Source organism: Protopterus annectens, chromosome 15.part0 (genome assembly GCF_019279795.1).
Source record: "Protopterus annectens isolate FY-2018-M chromosome 15.part0, PAN1.0, whole genome shotgun sequence".
In the NCBI taxonomy this organism is placed as follows: domain Eukaryota; kingdom Metazoa; phylum Chordata; order Ceratodontiformes; family Protopteridae; genus Protopterus; species Protopterus annectens.
Window position 1 is genome coordinate 477,925,702 of NC_056749.1, and position 23,236 is coordinate 477,948,937.

Genomic DNA, 23,236 nt, shown 5'->3' on the forward strand with positions numbered 1-23,236 from the left:
ATATTTGGAATCCGCACTGCTTGTAACATGGTGCATAACTAATGTACCGTGTTGGTACCATTATAAAATTACATACATGAATTGTTCAATGAAGAGAAAAAAGCAGTGTTAAAAATGTAAGTGAAAGTAAAAATAAAAATAAAAATAAAAATGGGGATTGTATACAAACCAAATGGATTTAAAATCAGCAATATAGAGTAGGCTAAAAATGTGTGTATTACATTCTTGTTAATCATATGAGAATGATGTCATAATACAAGTAAATGGCACGCAATTGATGGGTTGTGAGATGTGTATAAAATGTGTGTAAAGTGGGGTGTAAGGTGGTAATGTTGTAGAAAAACATGTTACAGCCTGGCTCTTCTGAGCTTCAACACTGAGCCTATGCTAAGTGTACCATTTAGCCCCGGAGGCCTACCTGCATCTAACCTGAGCTGCCAAATCAGCTCCCTGTATTCCAGGGTTGATTCCCAGTCACCTCCTCTAATACTGGGGTTCACTTGCTCAAGAATCATGAAAGAGAGTTTGTAATTGTGACATGTAAGTGAATGTTTGAAAAAGGCATTACTTTCCTTTTTCTTTTCAATGTCATAAATGTGCTCGTACAACCTTTTCCTGAATTCTCTCTCTGTTTTACCTATGTAAAAGGCACCACAGGTGATGCAGAGCCCAATGTAGACCACTCCTTTAGTTGCACATGAAAAGTGGCCAGGAGATCTGATGTGAGTGTGTCTAGATTTTAGGTAAATGTGATATTTGTTTATGATAAGAGGACACTGCTTACAGGCACCACATTTGAAGGTGCCTTTGTTGTGTTGTAGGTTGTGAGTAGTTGTTGTAAGTTTCTTTTCAAAGATTTCTTTGAGGTTTTGCCCCCTCTTCCTAACAAAATTGGGTTTGGCTGGAATAATGTTCCTGAAGTCATCATTTCCGGCCAGCACAAACCAATATTTGGAAACAATGGTTTCAATTTGTTCGGAGTTGTCAGAAAAGGTGTAGATGAAGTTGCCATCCTTCTCTTTGTTTTGTTGTTGTGTGAGGTTGGGAATCTGCACTTGTGTACGTCCAAGCAATGGAGGATATAAAGTGTCTCTTTTGGTTAGAATTTCATCCGTTAGAGAATTGAGCAAGTTGACAGGGTAACCTCTTTCAATGAACATACGGTGTAGATTCTGGATCTCCTCTAAGAAGTCCGAAGGTCTGCTACACATTCTTGATGCTCTTATAAGTTGTCCCTTTATTATACCTTTCTTTTGATGAAGCGGGTGCTGACTCTCATAGTGTAGTAGAGAGTTAGAGAAAGTGGGTTTCCTGTAAACCTTGGAATATAATTCCAAAGATTGAGGGTCTCTGTGAATAGTGACGTCAAGGTAGTGCAATTCTTCATGGCTAATATTGTGTGTGAAGGTCAAGAACTCCGTAGTGTTGTTGATGTGTTGCAGGAAGGCCGATAACTGGTCCTCAGTGCCTTTCCAAATGAGGCAGATGTCATCAAGGTATCTGCAGTAAAAGGTGAGAAACTGTGCCCAAGTCGTGCCAAATATATACTCTTGCTCCCATCTGTGTAGTACCACGTTGGCATAATTGGTAGCGCAAGAGGCACCCATCGCCACTCCTTTTAACTGCTTAAATAGTTCCCCATTGAAAAAAATGTAATTGTTGTTTAAAACCATGTTCATCATGTCAATGATTAAATTGATGAAGTTGTTGCCCAAGTTGGTTTCTTTGGTGAAAAAATCGGCAAACCATTCTAACCCTGTCGAATGGGGAATGCTGGAAAAGAGGTCTTTAATGTCAATGGTGACCAAAAGAGAGGAGGGGGGGCAATTGGTAACAGGGAAAAGTTTTAAGAATTCCCATGAGTCTTTGCATACATGAGTAAGAGCATGAATGTGTTGTTTAGTAACATAGTCAATAAACTTGGCAATGGGTTCAGTCGCACCACCTGCACCCGAGACAATAGGTCTAAAAATCAACGGGTTGATGCCCTTGTGTGTCTTTGGGATTCCAAAGATGACCGGAATAGTTGGTTTGTTAACAATCAAAAAATTGTAAAGTTTTTCATTTATAAATCCCTGCAATAAGTTGTCATATAAGGAGGATTTGATTTTTGCAAGTGCGATATTGTATTCGTTCCGAGAAATGAAACAATACCGGGTGTCATCATGTAAAACATGGTGCATACTGGCTTCATAAGCGGACTCATACATGAGAACCACACCACCACCTTTATCAGGTTTCATGATTCTGATATGTTCTTCAAACAATTTGTTAATGTATTCAAAATGTTCAGTATTCAAGTTGGTTAGGTGCGGTCTCGGGGGGTTACCATACATGTTTCGCAAATCCTGTTCAATTAGTTCCTCATACAATCTGAGAAGTGGATGCGTGGGGGGATTGAAAATGCTTTTCCTACACAATCCTGTAGGTTGCCAAGTTTGTCCTTTGAAAAAGTGTTTGAGGTTGAGTCCTCTGATAAATAACTTGAGGTCAACTAATAACTGGGCCAAGTTTGCTCTGTTGGTGGGGACAAAATGAAATCCTTTGGTGAAAAGATTGAAAGCTGTGTCATTGACTACAAAGTCTGTGTAGTTGTAAATGGTGAAATCATTTCTCCTAAAGATAGTGCAGTTGGCATGTTCGGTTGCAGTGATATTGGTGCTAAGCGGGACAGCAGGGTGCATAAATTCAATGCTGGGGCAGATTTGATCGGAGGAATTGGCAACATCTTGAGAAATATTCTCTAATATTGTTTGTTCGTCCACCTCCACCAAATATTTTTTATGTACACTTGACTGAGTTGTTTATTTATTTGCTCATGACACTTCTAATTGACCCAACAACCTGCAAACGACAATTATCCTCATTGCCCCATTCTGGCCTCATCAAATCTGGTTCCCCTTCCTTATGGCACACCGAATTCGGGAACCCTGGATCCTGGACCCGGAGCCGGATCTGCTGACCCACTCGTCAGGGGCTCCCCACCCATCGCTACTCTCCCTCAGACTAGCAGCTTGGCTGCTCCGCTTCCCTTCATAGCCAGGTCTGAATTTCTTTCCCCTGCAGTTCAAAATATCTTGGTAGCTTCTCACAAAGCTTCCACTACAAAGATTTACGCTAGTAAATGGAAACGCTTTGTGCACTGGGCAACTACACAACAATTGGACCCCGTAATAGCTCCTCTAAATAAGGTCTTGGAGTTTTTAACCGAACTGTTCCACCAAGGAGCTTCTCCTGCCACTTTGAGAGTGCAATTGGCTGCCATTTCAAATTTTCATGTGGGAGAAAGTGGGGCTCCTATTATGGCTCACAGACTTTGCAAGGCCTTTCTAAAATGATCTTTCCATATTAGACCACCAGTTAGAAGTCCTACATCACCTTGGAACTTGAACCTTCTTTTATCACAGTTGATGCTACCGCCTTTTGAACCAGCCTCTTCCTGTCCTTTGAAATTTTTGTCATGGAAGACCCTCTTTTTGGTGGCTATCACATCCAGGCGGGTATCGGAGCTTCAAGCTCTTTCTGTTAAACACCCTTATTTGATCTTTCACCCTGATAGAGTATCTCTTCGCACTAATCCATCCTTTCTTCCCAAAGTTTGCTCCGTTAATAATATTAATCAGTCCATTGAGCTTCCCACCTTTTTCAAAAACCATTCCAATAAATTGGAATATATGTTACACAAGTTAGATGTTCATAGACAACTCAGATTTTCCTTGGATAGAACAAAGGATCACAGGAAAACAGACCAACTCTTTATAGCCTTTGCAGACATCAAGAAGGGTATGGCAGTTACGAAACGAACCCTTTCCAAATGGCTTTCCGATTGTATTATTTTTGTTTATACTGCCTCAGAGCAAATTTTACCTGGCAAGCCCAAAGGGCACTCTACAAGATCAGTATCTACATCCCTGGCTCATGCAGCCCGCCTACCGTTAGACACTATTTGTGCGGCTGCCACTTGGTCTAAACCACATACATTCATTACTCATTACAAAGTAGACAAGATTTCTAGGGACAGGGCAACTTTTGGTTCCACCATGCTCAGGAACGTTCTCCCGTGAGTTCCTCAGGAACATGGAGCTAGGGACGCTACCCAGGTGTAAGAACAAATGGCGAGATTGAACACTCTCACATATAGAAGTTATGTCCTTACCATAACGTTCCATGTGGAGTGTTCATCTCGCCTTTGTTCTTACATTCCCACCCTCCCACCCACAGGAAGAACATCCAGTTTAGGTGTCTGGTTTGGTTCTCCTACTTCTGCCTTTTGCAGTTGTTGTGGATATATTTTTCAGCAATGTGTTTCCTTCTTGGCTTGAATGTGTTATATTCTTTCTGTTGACTTCTGGTTTGCTTGCAAACTAGATCTGAGGTAAAGGCAGAGGGGGATTGTGGGAGTTAGGTTGGTCTCGAGCTTCTTCTCGATGCAGAGCTTTGCCAAGCGGCCGAGCGAGGATCGGCTCCGAACCCAGGTGTAAGAACAAAGACGAGATGAACACTCCACATGGAACGTTATGGTAAGGACATAACTTCTATTTTTTGCTGCTTCCAGAGTTATCTGCCACCACAGTTCTTTATATTCTAACAATTCCTCCCAAGGGCCACCTCTAATATCTCTCTTGACTTGTTCTAATACAAAAAAGAGGAATTTATACCCTTCACATTCCCTAGAGTGTTTGTATAAAGCATTTGTTTCTTTAGCTTTTGAAATGTCATAAAGGTGTTCATAGATACGTCTCCTCAATACTCTCTCTGTTTTACCCACATAAAATGACTTACATTTTTGACATAATGCAAGGTAAATTAATCCTTTTGTATCACAACAAAAGTTCCCCTTACTTCTAATCCATCTATTTCTACTTTCTAAATGAATTTCCCCTTTGTTCATAATATATTCACATTGATGGCAACTTCCACATTTAAAAGTTCCCATTTTCTTTCTTCCCCCTATGTAATGTATACTTTCACAATACTTGGTGTTTCCTACATTACTATTTATCTCGAAGATTTTCTTCATATTAAATGAATTTTTGTAAACTACCTTTGGCTTTAATTTTAATATTTCATCTATGTCTGTAAGTGACACAAATCTATCCCATTCTCTCTGAAAAATCTCCCTGACCTTGAAATTTGAAGCATTGTATTCCAATACCAAGGCCTGCTGATATTCATTATAGGTACCTTTATTGTTTCTATCCCTGATTTCAGGTGAAAATTCGGATGTAACACCCTTAATAGGTCTAAATTTTGTGCTTCTACCTTTCTCCACTTCCATCCTGATATTTTCAACAAAATTGCCAGGATAACCTTTTTCTTTAAACATAATCTCTAAAAAAGCACATTCATTAACAAAATCTGACTCCAAAGTAGTCATACGGCAACCTCTGATAAACTGTCCTTTCACTATGTTCTTTTTACAATGTGAAGGGTGTGCGCAGTTACAGTGGAGAAAGGAGTTACAGAAGGTAGATTTTCTATAAATTCTGGTTTCAAAATTATTGTTCAACTTGTAGATCTCCACATCCAGGTATTGTAACGTATCAATTGAAGTCTTATGGGTGAATTTAAGAAAATTAGTGGATTTGTTAATATATTCAATAAATTCGCTAAATTTATCATAACCTGCTGTCCAAAAAATTACAATGTCGTCCAAAAATCGGCAATATAATGTCCAGCAGGTGTTGAATTTGGAATGTAAGATGAAGCTTTCCTCCCACTGTGCCAAAACTAAATTCGCAAACGTGGGGGCACAAGCTGCACCCATGGAGACACTTTGTGTTTGTTGAAAATATTCCCCATTAAAAATCAAAAAGTTATACTTAAGGACTATATCCATAAGTCCCATAATAGCAACTTTTTCATATTGGGGTATCTTTTTATCCTGAAAGATCATTTCCTCAAACATTAATAAACCCGTCTCATAGGGTATGCATGAAAAAAGATCTATTATGTCAATGGTGACAAAAATTAGATCTTCAGTAAATAAGTCAGGGGTAATATTCCTTAGTAAGTCCCATGAATCCTTAAGTATAACCTTGTTTTGTGTACAAATGTGTTTAGTTTTTAAATCAATATATTTAGCCAAAGGTAGTGTCTTTGATCTGTCTGCAGACACAATAGGCCTATGGGGTAGGTCTTCCAAATTTTTATGTATTTTGGGGATACCTAAAATGATTGGTATTCGAGGTTTGGGTACATATAAGTAGTCATAAGTTGTACTGTCTATTACTTTTTCATATAATATATCTTTTAACAAAATGTCTATCTTGTGATATGCTAAATTGACTTTGTTCCTTGACACACATGCATATTTCACTTCATCCCTAAGGATTTCATTCATTTTTCCTTCATAAATAATATTCTCCATAATGACTACTCCCCCTCCCTTATCTGGTTTCATAATTCTAACTTCCGCATTCTTTTTCAATGAATTTAAAGTCTCATTTTCAGTTTGACTAAGGTTGTTTTTATATATTTTCTTTTGTTGTGCATTTCTGACTTCTTTCTCTAAAATAATTTCCAAATTCCTGATCTGGGGATGTAGGGGCGGGTTATAAGTGGTTCTACGTACCAAAGCCTTATTGTCATATACAGAATTAGAGGTCTTATTCTTAGAGAATAGTACTTCTAAATTTATTTTCCTTAAAAACAGTTTAATATCAAGTAATGTCTTTGTTAGATCCCCCTTAACATAGGGTATGTATTTCAAACCTTTACTTAATAATCTAAAGTGTTCCTTTGTCAAGATGGTATCACTAAAATTGTATATAGAGAAGTCATCATAACTATTCTTAACTCCAAAAACTGAAATTTCATCATTTGATACATTTGGGGATAGGAGGTGTAAATCTAGAACCTTCCTCTCCCCATTCCCCCCCCCTTCTGAAAATTTCTGTTTCTAAAATGTTGTTGATTATCATAGTTATCATCTCTGTTTAGTGGTGGAAATTCATAATTATAATCATAGTTATTCCATCTACTTGTTTTCTCATCCTTGTTGTTACTAAAGTCATGTTTTATATTATTATTTCCAAAAAAGTCCCATTTCATGTAGGGTGGTTTGGGGTAACTCGTTTTATTCTGATATTCACTTAAATCCCTCTTCATTTTATTCATCTTCCTGTTAATTAAATCGTTACATTTCATGTCAATATCATCCCTAACTTTAACATACTTTTCCTTTTCTTCCCTTATTCCATGTATTAAATCTTCCTTAATATGTGCATCTAGTTCATCAATTTCCCCTTTTAACATATCTTGTTTTCTACCATTCTCTTTAATAATAAGCTTTAAAATATCTATGCCTGATTTATTAAACACTTCCAACAATTCTAAATGAAATTCCGAGCCAGCCTGAACATTATTAGGGTATTTCCAAACCCTTAACCCTTTTGGAACAATATTCCTGTTAATGCATTCTAAAAGATATGCGTTTTCAATGCTTAATGTTCTATATTTCAGCATCAATTTAGAAATTTTGTCCAGTTTCACAGCATAAGAATCACCGTTGGGTACACCAGGTTGGTTACCCTTGTCAATTTGAAAGCAAAAACTTGCTTTCAACCATTCACTAATATCTTTGTTGTGCGAAGTAATGGGAACAGTACCTGTAAGTGCTTGAGTGCAGATAGGCACTTTAGATTTATTACAGTTGTCAGTTCCATTGGCTTCTTCAGCCTCATTCCGTACAGGTTCTTCCCCGAAAATTCTCGGTGTAGCAGCCGGATTGAATGTACCACCATTCGGTTCGAATACATCCCCTAAGTCGTTAGTATCGTGAAAGATACCTCTTTTCCTTTTCAGTTTATGTGCATAAAACCCTTCGGTTCTGTTTCCTTTTTCTTGACAGGTACTCGCATTGCTAGCAACCAAGGAGTGACAAAGCGGGGTGAGTAGGTCGATTAGCTCAGTGAGTTGGCCAATCAATTTGTGAGATTGACCCACCTCTTCCTGTCCTTTACTACCCACCGGAGAAGCTCCCTCCATAGCCCGTTCCACACAAAACAAGCCAAATCAGAAAACTGCGAAAAAATGCACTCAGAAAGCAACTACAAAATCCAAAAGAGCGCAGTAGGCAAAAGAGGGGCACTCCGACCAGTTTGCGAAAATCACTCGATTTATTAAGTATCCACAAACAGCATCACAAACAGCATTAACGCAGTTCATTCACAATACGCGTTTTCGTCCACATACAACTTGGACTTCATCAGATAACAAATAATTCCACTAATTACCTCTTAAATAGTTCAGAATTAAAACATTAACCAATAAACATCATAAAAAAAAACATTTAAACACACTAATCAGGCTCTCCCAAAAGGCTCATGAATATTAAGTAGCAAGTATATGTAATATCACCACTAAATATATAAGTATTAAATAAAATAGTGTAGAATTCACTTAATACATCTTAAATAAATTTCATAATATTGATAGTTAATATATTGTTAAAATTATATGTATCATACATGGTTGTTAAAATCTAAACCTTTAAAAAAGTGTATATATATATATATATATATATATATATATATATATATATATATATATATATGCATATAAAAAAATTTTTGGTTGACATATAAGAATTAATGTATTCAAGTAGATTGGCGCCATCTGCTGGCGTATTGATCATAACACAGTCTTTACACTTTGGCAGCCCTTAATTTTAATAAAGGTAAAAGAGAAATATGGTCATTTAAACCAGGTGTTTTCGCTGCTTCCAGAGTTATCTGCCACCACACTTCTTTATATTCTAACAATTCCTCCCAAAGGCCACCTCTAATATCTCTCTTGACTTGTTCTAATACAAAAAAGAGGAATTTATACCCTTCACATTCCCTAGAGTGTTTGTATAAAGCATTTGTTTCTTTAGCTTTTGAAATTTCATAAAGGTGTTCATAGATACGTCTCCTCAATACTCTCTCTGTTTTACCCACATAAAATGACTTACATTTTTGACATAATGCAAGGTAAATTAATCCTTTTGTATCACAACAAAAGTTCCCCTTACTTCTAATCCATCTATTTCTACTTTCTAAATGAATTTCCCCTTTGTTCATAATATATTCACATTGATGGCAACTTCCACATTTAAAAGTTCCCATTTTCTTTCTTCCCCCTATGTAATGTATACTTTCACAATAGTTGGTGTTTCCTACATTACTATTTATCTCGAAGATTTTCTTCATATTAAATGAATTTTTGTAAACTACCTTTGGCTTTAATTTTAATATTTCATCTATGTCTGTAAGTGACACAAATCTATCCCATTCTCTCTGAAAAATCTCCCTGGCCTTGAAATTTGAAGCATTGTATTCCAATACCAAGGCCTGCTGATATTCATTATAGGTACCTTTATTGTTTCTATCCCTGATTTCAGGTGAAAATTCGGATGTAACACCCTTAATAGGTCTAAATTTTGTGCTTCTACCTTTCTCCACTTCCATCCTGATATTTTCAACAAAATTGCCAGGATAACCTTTTTCTTTAAACATAATCTCTAAAAAAGCACATTCATTAACAAAATCTGACTCCAAACTAGTCATACGGCAACCCCTGACAAACTGTCCTTTCACTATGTTCTTTTTACAATGTGAAGGGTGTGCGCTGTTATAGTGGAGAAAGGAGTTACAGAAGGTAGATTTTCTATAAATTCTGGTTTCAAAATTATTGTTCAACTTGTAGATCTCCACATCCAGGTATTGTAACGTATCAATTGAAGTCTTATGGGTGAATTTAAGAAAATTAGTGGATTTGTTAATATATTCAATAAATTCGCTAAATTTATCATAACCTGCTGTCCAAAAAATTACAATGTCGTCCAAAAATCGGCGATATAATGTCCAGCAGGTGTTGAATTTGGAATGTAAGATGAAGCTTTCCTCCCACTGTGCCAAAACTAAATTCGCAAACGTGGGGGCACAAGCTGCACCCATGGAGACACCTTGTGTTTGTTGAAAATATTCCCCATTAAAAATCAAAAAGTTATACTTAAGGACTATATCCATAAGTCCCATAATAGCAACTTTCTCATATTGGGGTATCTTTTTATCTTGAAAGATCATTTCCTCAAACATTAATAAACCCGTCTCATAGGGTATGCATGAAAAAAGATCTATTATGTCAATGGTGACAAAAATTAGATCTTCAGTAAATAAGTCAGGGGTAATATTCCTTAGTAAGTCCCATGAATCCTTAAGTATAACCTTGTTTTGTGTACAAATGTGTTTAGTTTTTAAATCAATATATTTAGCCAAAGGTAGTGTCTTTGATCCGTCTGCAGACACAATAGGCCTAAGGGGTGGGTCTTCCAAATTTTTATGTATTTTGGGGATACCGAAAATGATTGGTATTCGAGGTTTGGGTACATATAAGTAGTCATAAGTTGTACTGTCTATTACTTTTTCATATAACATATCTTTTAACAAAATGTCTATCTTGTGATATGCTAAATTAACTTCGTTCCTTGACACACATGCATATTTCACTTCATCCCTAAGGATTTCATTCATTTTTCCTTCATAAATAATATTCTCCATAATGACTACTCCCCCTCCCTTATCTGGTTTCATAATTCTAACTTCCGCATTCTTTTTCAATGAATTTAAAGTCTCATTTTCAGTTTGACTAAGGTGGTTTTTATATATTTTCTTTTGTTGTGCATTTCTGACTTCTTTCTCTAAAATAATTTCCAAATTCCTGATCTGGGGATGTAGGGGCGGGTTATAAGTGGTTCTACGTACCAAAGCCTTATTGTTGTATACAGAATTAGAGGTCTTATTCTTAGAGAATAGTACTTCTAAATTTATTTTTCTTAAAAACAGTTTAATATCAAGTAATGGCTTTGTTAGATCCCCCTTAACATAGGATATGTATTTCAAACCTTTACTTAATAATCTAAAGTGTTCCTTTGTCAAGATGGTATCACTAAAATTGTATATAGAGAAGTCATCATAACTATTCTTAACTCCAAAAACTGAAATTTTATCATTTGATACATTTGGGGATAGGAGGTGTAACTCTAGAACCTTCCTCTCCCCATTCTCCCCCCCTCTTCTGAAAATTTCTGTTTCTAAAATGTTGTTGATTATCATAGTTATCATCTCTGTTTAGTGGTGGAAATTCATAATTATAATCATAGTTATTCCATCTACTTGTTTTCTCATCCTTATTGTTACTAAAGTCATGTTTTATATTATTATTTCCAAAAAAGTCCCATTTCATGTAGGGTGGTTTGGGGTAACTCGTTTTATTCTGATATTCACTTAAATCCCTCTTCAGTTTATTCATCTTCCTGTTAATTAAATCTTCCTGTTTATTAAATTGTTACATTTCATAAAGTAAACCTGGTGTGTTTATTTATTTAACATTTGTTTACTGGGAAAGTCCGACTGGGACAGAGCCCATTTTCAGCAGAGGCCCGAGAGAAATGCTACAGATGCATGTCTTTGGAATAGCTTTATTTTTTCCTGCTGTACTGGTAGGTTGTCTTTAAGGGGTCCAAGTACCAGTCAATCCATATCTGTAAATAAAATAATGTCTTGCAAGCCATAGAGACATTCCTTTTTGTAGAAGAAAAGTATGAGTTACTTGAGGAATGAAATTATATGAACCAGTTTTTGATTAAAAAACGTGTCAGATATGACTAAAAATGACCTGAAAATTCATTGAAGCTGCTGAAAATGCATAGCATAGAATTATAGTTTAGAAATGTGCATCATCAGAAGGCACTTGATCCTGCTTTTTGTTTAGGCTTAACCTGGTGATCCCTAATTATCTGCTGTTAGAAATGTTTTTGTAATCTGAAGATGTACTGTGTTCCCACTTCCTGCAGGATGAAGCCTTCAGCCTTTTTTTGTTTTTAATGATGCATTTATTTCATAGTACTTTTTATGAGACATTCTAAAACCAGTCTCCACTTCTTACAGTTATCTCAGGATGCAAGGCCAGTGGATGTAAATAATACTTCTGAATCAGGCCATTTCATGTGGCTGCCATCTGTGAGCAGAATTGCTGTTTAGTTTGAACTGTTCATCCAGAATACACCTTACAGACACGTCCTGATTACTTGAAGCATCTCCTGGTTCTGTACAGTACACCATATATTTAACTTTCAGTAGTGTTTTCTGCTTGAGAATTGAGTTTCCTCTCCTGAAAAAAAAACATGGAACATATGCTACATTGCTTCTTCAGAATTCTTAACATGTAGATCTCCAGAAGCTAACCAGTCTTCCTCATCTCATCTCATTTTGGTCTCATTATTTAAGAAGGTTATGAAAGCATCTGTATTCCATCTAACATATAGCTTGAGGATATTGTTTTATTTGGTTTACCTTTACGAGGTTGAAGTGCACATTTGAGATGGTCAGATGTGCGAAAGGACATTTTCAAAAGTTCGGAATAATGACTATGAATTGCCGAACTCACAAATGAGCAAATGCCAGTGTGCATTCGCTCATGTGAATTCGGCATTCTGAGTGGAGATTGCACTACAGTGGGGATTGCAACATGTACCCCTTCCCGGCGTTAGTATATCAAATTAGCAGGGAGTGTGGGAGGTGCAGGGGGGCTTGCCTCCCTGCATAATAGTGTTTGATGACATCCGGAAGTGACAGGTATTTCAAAGAAATTTGACATTCCTGGAATGTCAAATTTTATTGTTTAGTACTTTCTGTGTTTTCAGGATTTGAAAGTGCAGTTTCTGACCTTTAGAGTCAGATATTTGATGAGACACACATGTGTTGCAACATTGTAAAGGTAAACCTTTTATTTGTTTATGTTTCTTAACTAGACCATTGGGTATCATCCAGTTTTGGCTGAGGCTCAGGAAGAATAGCTTCAAAAGTTAAGACAGTTTGCAGGAAAAATAAACACATGAAAGAATGCAGTTTAAAGGAAGTTTATAGATGTTTTCCTTACTTTGTGAGTCATTTTCATTTAATGTGCACCAGTACTGTTGTGTGCAAAGTGCCTTAATCTTTAGAAAAAGTGCTGGGAGACATTCTTTAGGAAAGGTGGTGTGCTACTAAACTTTAAGTACTCTATTAAGATGGTAAATATATTATGATTGCAGATAATCCTTGCATTGCTAACTCAAACAAAGAATAAAAACAACAATGTTGTTCTGTTGTTGCAGGTTTTGATGGAAGATCAGGCATACCAGGTACAAAAGGTGAGCAGGGTAACCCTGGATTCCCTGGTTTGCCAGGATTAAAAGGAACACAAGGATATGGAGGTCCACCTGGACTTGCAGGAAGACCAGGTCCTGCAGGAGTACCTGGATTCCCTGGATTCCCAGGTTTGTTTTTATTTTAACTAGTAGGAATTGTAGAAGGTTTATGGCTCTAAAGATTTGTTCTAATAACCCTGGTGTGCTTTTAAATATTTAATATGTCATCAGAAATGATCATGCATACTAAAAAGTAGAAAACATCAGGAGAAAGACTTGTTAATTTGTTGTGACTGTAGTATATGTTTGTATTATATTTACATTCTGTAGCTGTCACATCCATCAGATAGTCCTGGCTGTGATTTGTATTAGGTAGTACTGGTACAATGGTGAAGGCAACAGCAGCATGCTGTAAGAGTCTGTCTGATCTGCTTATTGCACTCAGAAGCATATGAATGATTCCCAGGGGCATAACTAGTTTATCTAGCACTCTGTGCCAGTCTCATGAAGTAGAGCCCAAGTCGGCCCCCTCCCCCACCACCAAAAAAAGGACTTCTGCAAAACCTCAGAAAGACAGTGGCTTCCTGCAGCTCTTTAAGTGAAGAGCAAAAAAAAAAGGTTCACTCCACTCTCTACACTGGCACACCAACCAGGAGGCCAGACCCTCCCATACGACCCAGCTGTATATTGGAAGATGGTACTCATGATGCCCATGCCTTGTTTTGCATTTTGGGAGTCTAAACAGGTTGAGTCAATAGATGAAAGCACTCAGATGAGCATGAAATATGCGGTAGCACATGTTGGTACTTGTGTAGTTAAAACAGCAGAGGAAAACAGGTAATTTAATTTTTATTTATTTAGTTATTACTCATTTTACATTTGTTGACCAGAATGGTCTAACTGAGCAAAGCCAGGTTTTGGTGGAGGCCCAAGGAGAAAAGCTTTAGAAACCTCGTCAAATATAAATTATACCTAAAACCATTTACAATGAAAAACACATTAATTTTACAGGAACCAAGTAATATATTGGTTGGATGAAATATGAGAAGTAATAGGAAAAAAATATATATAAAACGGTAGATTAGGGGAAATCACATAGATGAGAGAGAATGGGTGAATGTGAGAGAAGATAAAAGTGGAAAGTGTGGATTGTAAGTAGTATACAAGTATTGTAGAGGGTTACTCATATTTTGGGGCAAAATTAGTGTAAGTAAGACAGGAAATGTAGTATAGGAAGATAGTACTGAATGTGGGTTTGAAGCGCAGCCTCACATATTTTAAGGTAGATTTTTTTTTTTATTCGTTTGTTGCCATATACATAGGCATGACCATTTAGTTTGAAGGTATGTTTTTTAACATGTTGGTAAAGTTCATTGGATGAGTTTCATTTCTGAAGTTAGGTGGAATAAAGTTCCATAGTTTGATAATATAAACAGTGTAAAGAGAGTTGCCATATCGGTTACTCATTTGCAGAAGGTTTCGAGTCTGAAAACTAAGGATTCTGTTTGGGTGTATTTGGATGCTAAGTTGATTAACGATGGAGAGATATCTGGTTTATAAATTACTTTATGTGTTGTTTTAGTTGTTTTAAAGTGTTTAAGTGCTGCAGTTCTAACCAGTTAATGGTTCTAAGAGCAAAATAATGATGGGTTTGGTTTGAAATATGAGCAACAAATTTGCAGCTTTATTATAGGAATTTTTCAGTTGGTGAAGCTATGTTTAAGGGATGTTAGTTAGAATGGCGGTAGAGTATAATAATGAATGAAGAAAAAGTGCTTGGGCTGTATTTATAATTGTATGTTATTGTTACTGAAGAGCATTTGCTTCTTTGAAGTTAATGAAATTGGTAACATTTTAGTAGAAGAAAAGCATAGTTAACTTCAGAGGATATTTACTGTTTTGGGTTCTTTGTGATGAACATGCTGTTAGCTTGTTTAGAGTAAACCCTGAAGAACTGCAGAGGTTGTCAACAATCACAAATAGCACTTGTATAAGTGACTAGCACTATTTTGTACTACCAGTCACACTTGCTTAATTAGCTGTCTCTTTCTTCACTACTAGTCTTGGTCTGCCAGCCAGAACATCTGGTTGTCCTAACATGTACTCTTTTTTTCCTTGTAGACTTTTTCCTAAGAAAGTCTTTTGCAATATCACCATGCCCTTTAATAATCTGCCTTTGAGCCTTGAAGTCTGTTTACTGATATACTTCCTTTAACTGTTCTGGTCATTCTTAGTATTATTTGCTTATTAATTTAAATTTCTTACAGCTTTGTACCCACCGTTACACAGGGAAAATAATAACAGTGCATAACTTTGACATTAGCAAATATGAAAAATCCATAATAACCAGGCACTTTTAGAAAGCAATTGTTATAACTATGTATTTCACAAAGACTTTGAAGTATCTGTAAGAAGAATTACAAAATGCTAGGCATACAGTGGATATAAAAAGTGTACACACCCCTGTTAAAATGCCAGGTTTTTGTGATATAAAAAATGAGACCACAGTAAATTATTTCAAAACTTTTCCCACCTTTAATGTGACCTATAACCTGTACAATTCAATTGATAAACAAACAAATCTGTGAGGGGAAAAAATATAAAAAATAAAAAATGTACAATAAGCTGGTTGCATAAGTGTGCACACCCTTAAACTAATACTTTGTTGAAACACCTTTTGATTTAATTACAGCATTCAGTCTTCTTGGGTAGGAGTCTATCAACATGGCACATCTTGGCTTGGCAATATTTGCCCACTCTTTCTTGCAAAAGCGCTCCAAATATGTCAGATTGTGAGGGCATCTCTTGTGCACAGCCCTCTTCAGGTCACCCCCACAGATTTTCTATTGGATTTAAGTCTGGTGAAGCCATTTTTTTGTTGATTTGAATGTATGCTTGGGGTCATTGTCGTGTTGAAAGGTGAAATTCCTCTTCATCTTCAGCTTTCTAGCAGACACCTAAAGGTTTTGGGCCAAAAGTGACTGATATTTGGAAATGTTCATAATTCCCTCCACCTTGACTAAAGCTCCAGTTCCAGTTGAAGAAAAGCAACCCCAAAGCATGATACTGCCACCACCATGCTTCACCATGGGGATGTGAAGTGTTGTTTTTGCACCAAACATACCTTTTGGAATTGTGGGCAAAACGTTCAACCTTGGTCTCTCCAGACCGTAACACATTTTCCCACATGCTTTGGGAGGCTTGATGTATTGGTTTGCAAATTTTAGCTGGGCCTGGATATTTTTGTGCATAAGAAAAGGTTTCCGTCTTGCAACCCTACTCCATAGGCCATATATATGGAGAATATGGGAGATGGTTGTCACATATAGTACACAACCAATACTTGCCAGAAATTCCTGCAGCTCCTTCAGTGTTGCTGTAGGTCTCTTGGCAGCCTCCCTGACCAGTTTTCATCTTGTCTTTTCATCAATTTTGGAAGGACGTCCAGTTCTTTGTAACATCACTGTTGTTCCATATTTTCTCCACTTTTTGATGACTGTCTTCACTGTGTTCCGTGGTATATCCAATGTTGTGAACATTTTTTGTACCCTTCTCCTGACTTATACCTTTCAACAATGAGATCATTTCGATGCTTTGAAAACTCTATGTGAACCATGGCTTTTGCTGTAGTAGGCAACTGAGTAAATGTCAGGAAAATCCTACTAGGACAGCTGAACTTTATTTTGGGTTAATCAGAGTCTCTTTAATTGATGGCAGGTGTGTACCCAAGAAGACTGAATGCTGTAATTAAAGCAAAAGGTGCTTAAACAAAGTATTGGTTTAAGGGTGTGCACACTTATGTAACCAGCTTATTGTACTTTTATTTTTTATATTTTTTCCCCTAACAGATTTGTTTGTTTTTCAATTGAATTGTACAGGTTATAGGTCACATTGAAGGCGGGTTTTAACAGGGGTATGTACACTTTTTATTTCCACTGTATATTATAATGATGGTACCTGACTGAATACTGCATTCTCAGAAATGACTTGGAGTTATTCATGTGGCAGAATGCTGCTCAAGTTAGTCCAGTATAGTGGAGTCCATTAATAGCGAAGCACTGTTACTGAAATTCACTTTAATTGCACAGAATCAAGATGATGAGTTTCCACAATAATATTGGTGAGATTTGAATTTTGACTGTAGTGTCACACTTCAAGCTATGTCGTGTCTAGTATTATTGTTTATTTTAGTCAATTTTGGAATTAATTTTTAATGTTTAAATGTATTTTAATTTATTTTTATGTAGTGAAATGCTACAGATGCTCTTTAAAAAATGGTTGCCCCAGTTTATACTTGTGCAGTCACATTGTTAGTCTAGTGACATGAATCCTCTGACTTAAGCATTTCAAGTCTCATAGTAAAGGAAAAATAGATAGACTTGGCTCTCTTCACACTTGTCTCTGTATATACAACATGTATTTGTTGCAGTTTTGCAATATTTTATGTTTTGCATTATTTGCTGTTTATTGCCGCCTGTCCTTTTCTGTGTTTTTCCAGCCTTTACTATGTAACAGATAACAAGTATGGCATTCCTAGAGCATCTTATGGTTTATTGACAAACAGTGGTGCAAATTAAACAAGTTAAAGATGTTTTGAAGTCACCAAAAAAAAAAAGTTTGTTGGGAATCCAGATTTCCCATTCTGAAATCACACACATACACATGCATGCATGTATGCAGATAAGGAAAATACTTTTTGTGCAAAAAAAATTGCCTTTTCTTTCAGTAACTGCAACTGCGTAGGTGATTATGGTTAAGTAACAAGGGGTGTGTGGGAGTGCAACTCCTACAAGGGAGATGTAAGGGGTTTGCAGACATGTCTAACCCTTACATTAAAATAGTATGGATAAATATCCATTCATAATCAATTAACTCTTTTTTTTTCATGCATTCACTGCAAAAATGGATGCAGTTTGTTACAATTCAGTTCTAGAAGATAAAAAGCTCAAACAGATAAAATCCAAGCCAGTTTTCTCAATAAAGCACATTTTGTGTGAAAGGTTATATGTTATTATTAATATATACTTTAATAAATTGCAACATTTACTTCTATCTTTGAGGCAGTGGATTTTTTTATTGACCGCCATTTTCAGTTACCAGAAATTTATTTAGTAAGCAAACAATAAAAGTACCTTGCATGTTATGTTGATCAGAATCCCATCCTGAAATGAACAAAGTCTCTAGGAAATTATATTCTTGAAATTTGTTTTTGTTGAGTGGCATACATCTTTCAGAAATGGCATACTATTAGTTCAAGTTTTAGTGTGATTTTAGGTCAGCCATCCTGCAACAAACTAATCAAATCACACTGAGTATCTTCTTCTTTCGACTTTTCCTGGTTAGGGGTCACCACAGCGGCTCACCTGTCCGCTCATGTTTGGCAGTGGAGTTTTACAGTGTCGAGCTGCCAGCCCGGTGCCCAACCTTCCACAGAAGGCACACACACACATGCACTCACATCTAGGGCCAATTTAGAGTGTCCAATCCAACTGCAGTATGTCTTTGGGATGTGGGAGGAAACCGGAGCACCTGGAGGAAACCCACGCGACCACAGGGAGGACATGCAGACTCCGCACAGAAGGCACCCCAGCCGAGGATCGAACCGGAGAACCTTTTGCTGTGAGGCGACAATGCTAACCACTGCACCACTGTGGCCGCCCCAAATCACACTGAGTATAATTATTACAATTTTTATTTAGCTAACTTTCAGAGGTGTGGGTCCTAGATTAAGAAGGATAGACTAGAGCATGTTGTAAAAGAAATAGTATCATGAACCAGCCTGCTGAGAAACTCAGATTCACTTAATACAAATATGAAACAAGTGAGGCACCACAGGGTCAATCACAAAGTATTGGTCAATCAGCAAGTATAATAGGTTATGGATTGGCATTAAACTTCATGCCCTACCGTTTTTTTGTACATTTTTTGGTTAACAAAGTAATACCCATTTAAAAAAAAAAAAAAAAAACAGACAAAAAAAAAAAAACAAAGTAGCACCCATAGAGAAAGGCAATAACCAGTAGAGTAAGGCCAGATTATCACTCTTTCTGTAATGAGATCTTGGTTGCTGTCCTTCTCATGTTTATGATAATGGTTCATAGGTAGGTACTAGGCTGTCGGCCCAAGGGCCTACGTAATCCTAGCCAACAAGATTCCCTGGCTTATGCTACCCAAGAAAGTTATTTAACTGTGCCACTGTCGAGCAGAGACACAGAAATGATCTCCGGGGTGTATTTCCTATTTCCCATCCACTCATCAAGATTTTTCTTGAAGAGTGCTAATGAAGAACTTTGCTTGACATATATGGGTAGCCTGTTCCAGAGTATGGGAAGTCTCTGGGACAGGAATCTATCCCTCCAGCATGTCCTGTTTGTTGTGGTGACAAGGTTTAGGTCCCTAGAGCGTGTAGCTCAAAGGGATTGGGATTTCTTTAGGTGTAGCATTGTAGCATGTCCAACAGCTCTGGGTTTGACATAGCTTTACATGTTAGGCAGAGATCACCTCGGAGTAGGCGATATTCTATGGAGTAAAGCTGGAGTTTTTTGCGGCGGTCAGTGTAAGGCATTTGTTTGAGGCCAGTAATCCTCTTTGTGAGGTACTTCTGTGGCCTTTCCAGCTGCTGCAGATGTCTTGTGAGGTACATTCCAAAAGGGGCGCTGTACTCTATAATGGGTCTAATGAGTGTCGAATAGAGGGGAACAGTGACCTCTTTTTTCCTGGATGAGAACCCTTTTATGATGAGATGTGCCAAGCAGAAGGACTTCCTGACTACTGTAGCGATGTGACTATCAAAGGAGAGACTACTGTCCACCTGAGTCCCAAGGTCTCTTGTCACACATTCGGTGTTAAGTAGATTGCTGCCTCTGTGGTAGTTCATGGGTACAGAGTTTTTACCAAAGGGGATGACACTGCACTTTTTGGCATTGAGCTTGAGGTCATGGCTCTGACACCAGGCATCAGTCTCAGCAAGGCCCTTCTGTAGGATGTCCACATCATTTGGGGACTTGACTATGACTCCTAGGTTGCAGTCATCTGCGAACTTCATTAGCCAGAGCCCTTCTGTGTTAGCCTGTACTTCAGAGAAGTAGATACCAAACAGGAGAGGTCCCAGGACGGAACCCTGTGGTTCTCCACTTGTCACTGCTTTGAGGTCAGATTTGGAATCTGCAACTTTTACAGTGTGGGTTCTGTCAGTGAGCCATTTTTTAACCCATATTGTGATGTAGGGATTTATACCTAGTTTAGGGAGTTTAGCTATAATTCCAGAATGGGGAATGGTGTCGAAAGCCTTGGTGGGGTCAAGATAGGCTGTGTGAACCACCTTACCCTCATCTACAACTTTGGTGACTGCCTCAAAGAAGTTGATCAGGTTCAGGAGGCATGATCCGCCTTTCACAAACCCAAACTGGGTGGGATCCAGAGTTTGGAGGTTACCAATGTCTTTGTTTATGAGTTTGATACGTTCCATGGCCTTGCAGACCAGGCTCATCAGGCTAATAGGTCGATAGTTCCCGGGATCAGTGGTAGCTCCCCCTTTGTGGAGTGGGATAACTGTTGCTGTGTGCCATTCAGTGAGAACAAAGCCTGATGCGAGGCTATTGTTGAACATGGTGCTTAAGTGGGGAGCCAGTTCATTCTGAAGTTTGTGTAAAACGCAGCCTGGGATATTGTCTGGTCCCATGGATGCTGTGTTTTTGGCTTTATAGAGTGCAGCTTTTACCTGCATAGTTGTGATTACAGGGACTCTGCATTCTTCTTGTATAGATATGGGCCCTTTAGGAGGGTAGAGGGGGGTAAAGGTAGCACTGAACCTATCTGCCAGGATGTTGGCAATATCAGTTGGTTCTGTAATTTTCATGCCTTTGTGCTGTAACTCAGAGCAGATGTTCTGGTTTAAGCACTTGGGCTTCAGGCCAGTTATTTTACGATAAGAAGGATTGCGGTCTGCACTCTTGTGGGAGGAGAGGCTGGACTCTGCCCTTCTGAGCAGGGAATTTCTGGTTAAAGGCTTATAGTGCCTGCATATTCTAATTGTTTCTTACTGAAATTGGTACACCTTGTTTGCTGTAGCATAGACTAGATCCAGGCCTGCTGAATCTAGCTTTGTTTGTATGCTTGTTGTTTGTTTATTTCCCTGAAATGCTAATTCCACCTAAAATGCGGCCTTTTAGCACTTCTGTGGATCCCTAGTGATATCTGCATTGCTTACTGTAATTATTTCCTTGTTTCACTTGAAAGAAAGTTACTGTTTGTCATTTTTGCATTTAAGTTACCTGTAACACATTGCTTTTAAGTTACCTGGCACTTGCTCACTAAAGCAATTATATAAGTCAACACTAAAAATTAAAACCACTACACCCTCACAAACTCCCCTTGAGTACCTTGTTCCTTATTGGCCCTTTTTTCAATTATAAAGGAATACCCAATACTATTCTAGCATGTCCAAAGGTCAGTTGTCAATCTCCTCTCCGGTCCAGCTGGTGAATCTGGGAATCTTGAGGCAATGTTACAACTGCCTCATGTACACAGACAACCCTCTCCTCCTCCCAACAAATTCCAACACATGTGAGAGATGCAACCATATAGCCAAACTGGAGGCTAAGCTCTCTCAACTCAGTACTGGCGTAACCAGTCAGGAGGAGAAGGAAACCACACTCACTACAATTCCAGTCTCACATAGACCTACCATGACAACAACAAACACATAAACACACAAAACATACTCCAAGGCTCTAAATAAAAATCTGCCTAAGCAGCAGAGACCTCCAAAGCAGACACCCAAGCAACCGCTACCCCAAAACAAAACACGTGCAACACATAGTTCACAAAGCCAGTGTGCCGAACAGTCACAGCCCTTAAGGCTAAACAACACACCTGTTACACTTGTAATAGGTGACTCTATCGTCAGGCACACTGACGTCCCACTCACCAGGCTGAACAAGGAGAAGGTCACGGTGAGCTGCCTGTCGGGTGCTAGGATCCGCCACATAACACAAGCACTCATGTCACTCCAAGGCAAGTACAAATATGACTCAGTCATTGTCCATGCTGGTGTGAATGACCTGAGACGTACCTCCCTGGACTACATGAAAAGAGACATAGAGGAGCTCTCTGAGCATGTAGCCCAGGCCGGTATGACCCTGACCTTGAGTAGCATCTTACTCTCACCAAGAGTGATGCCACAATATGAAGACAAGATGATCAATTTCAACATTTGGCTTAAGTGTTAGTGTCATTCAAAGGGGATCCAATGCCTGTCAGCCTGGGATGACATGCTCGACAAGCCACGATGCTTCGCTAGGGATGGCTTGCACCTGTCACCTCTGGGCTTTTGGATATTGGCAAAGGCTCTTGCTACCCCCATAGTGCCTTTTTTAGACAAGGCTCAAAAGACAAACCCACCTCCATAGGTATCACAAGGGATAAGAAACTAAGAGTAATGCTACTCAATGCCAGAAGTCTAAACCTCAAGATGCACGCACTCGAAACTCTCCTTAGCATGGAGAACATCGATATCTGTGCAGTAACAGAAACCTGGTTCAAGGCTCCGAGAGCACCCCAGCACTACCAGGTTATACCTCATACCATGCTTTTCGCCCCAAAACTTGGACCGAACCACAAAAGGAGGGGAGTATCAATATTCATCAAAGATACCCACACCTCCAGGTTGGTGGCACAGCACGAAGCATCAGAGACTATCCATGTGCAACTAACTGTGGGTAAAACTGCCTTCCAGTTTATAGCCTGCTACAGACCACCCTCCCAAACACAGGAACCCCACTCGGCCTTCCTGAGAATACTGGAAAATATGAAGGTCTCTCCAAACACCATTATATTGGGTGACTTCAACTACCCAAACATAGACTGGGAGCATTACTCTAGCTCCAGCACCCTAGCCCAAAGGTTCCTAGAATTTATAAACTCAAATGCTATGGAACAACTTGTTACCACTCCCACAACAGGGGAAAACATACTGGACCTGGTCATCACCAACATGGGGACACTATGCTCCAGACCAGAAGTGTATCCCTCACTGGTAAGATCAGACCATAAACTAATCTC

The 23,236-nt window shown here is 38.2% G+C and overlaps 1 protein-coding gene across 3 annotated transcripts in view; it reads left to right on the forward strand.

The window, feature by feature from the left end:
* COL4A6 (collagen type IV alpha 6 chain) overlaps positions 1-23,236 on the forward strand; it is a 4,024,271-nt gene that overhangs the window by 3,071,797 nt on the left and 929,238 nt on the right. For all 3 annotated transcript variants that reach the window (XM_044057202.1, XM_044057203.1, XM_044057204.1), the window contains one exon: positions 13,142-13,303. In XM_044057202.1, coding sequence (XP_043913137.1) covers positions 13,142-13,303 — 162 coding nt within the window. The remainder of the gene's footprint in view (positions 1-13,141; positions 13,304-23,236) is intronic.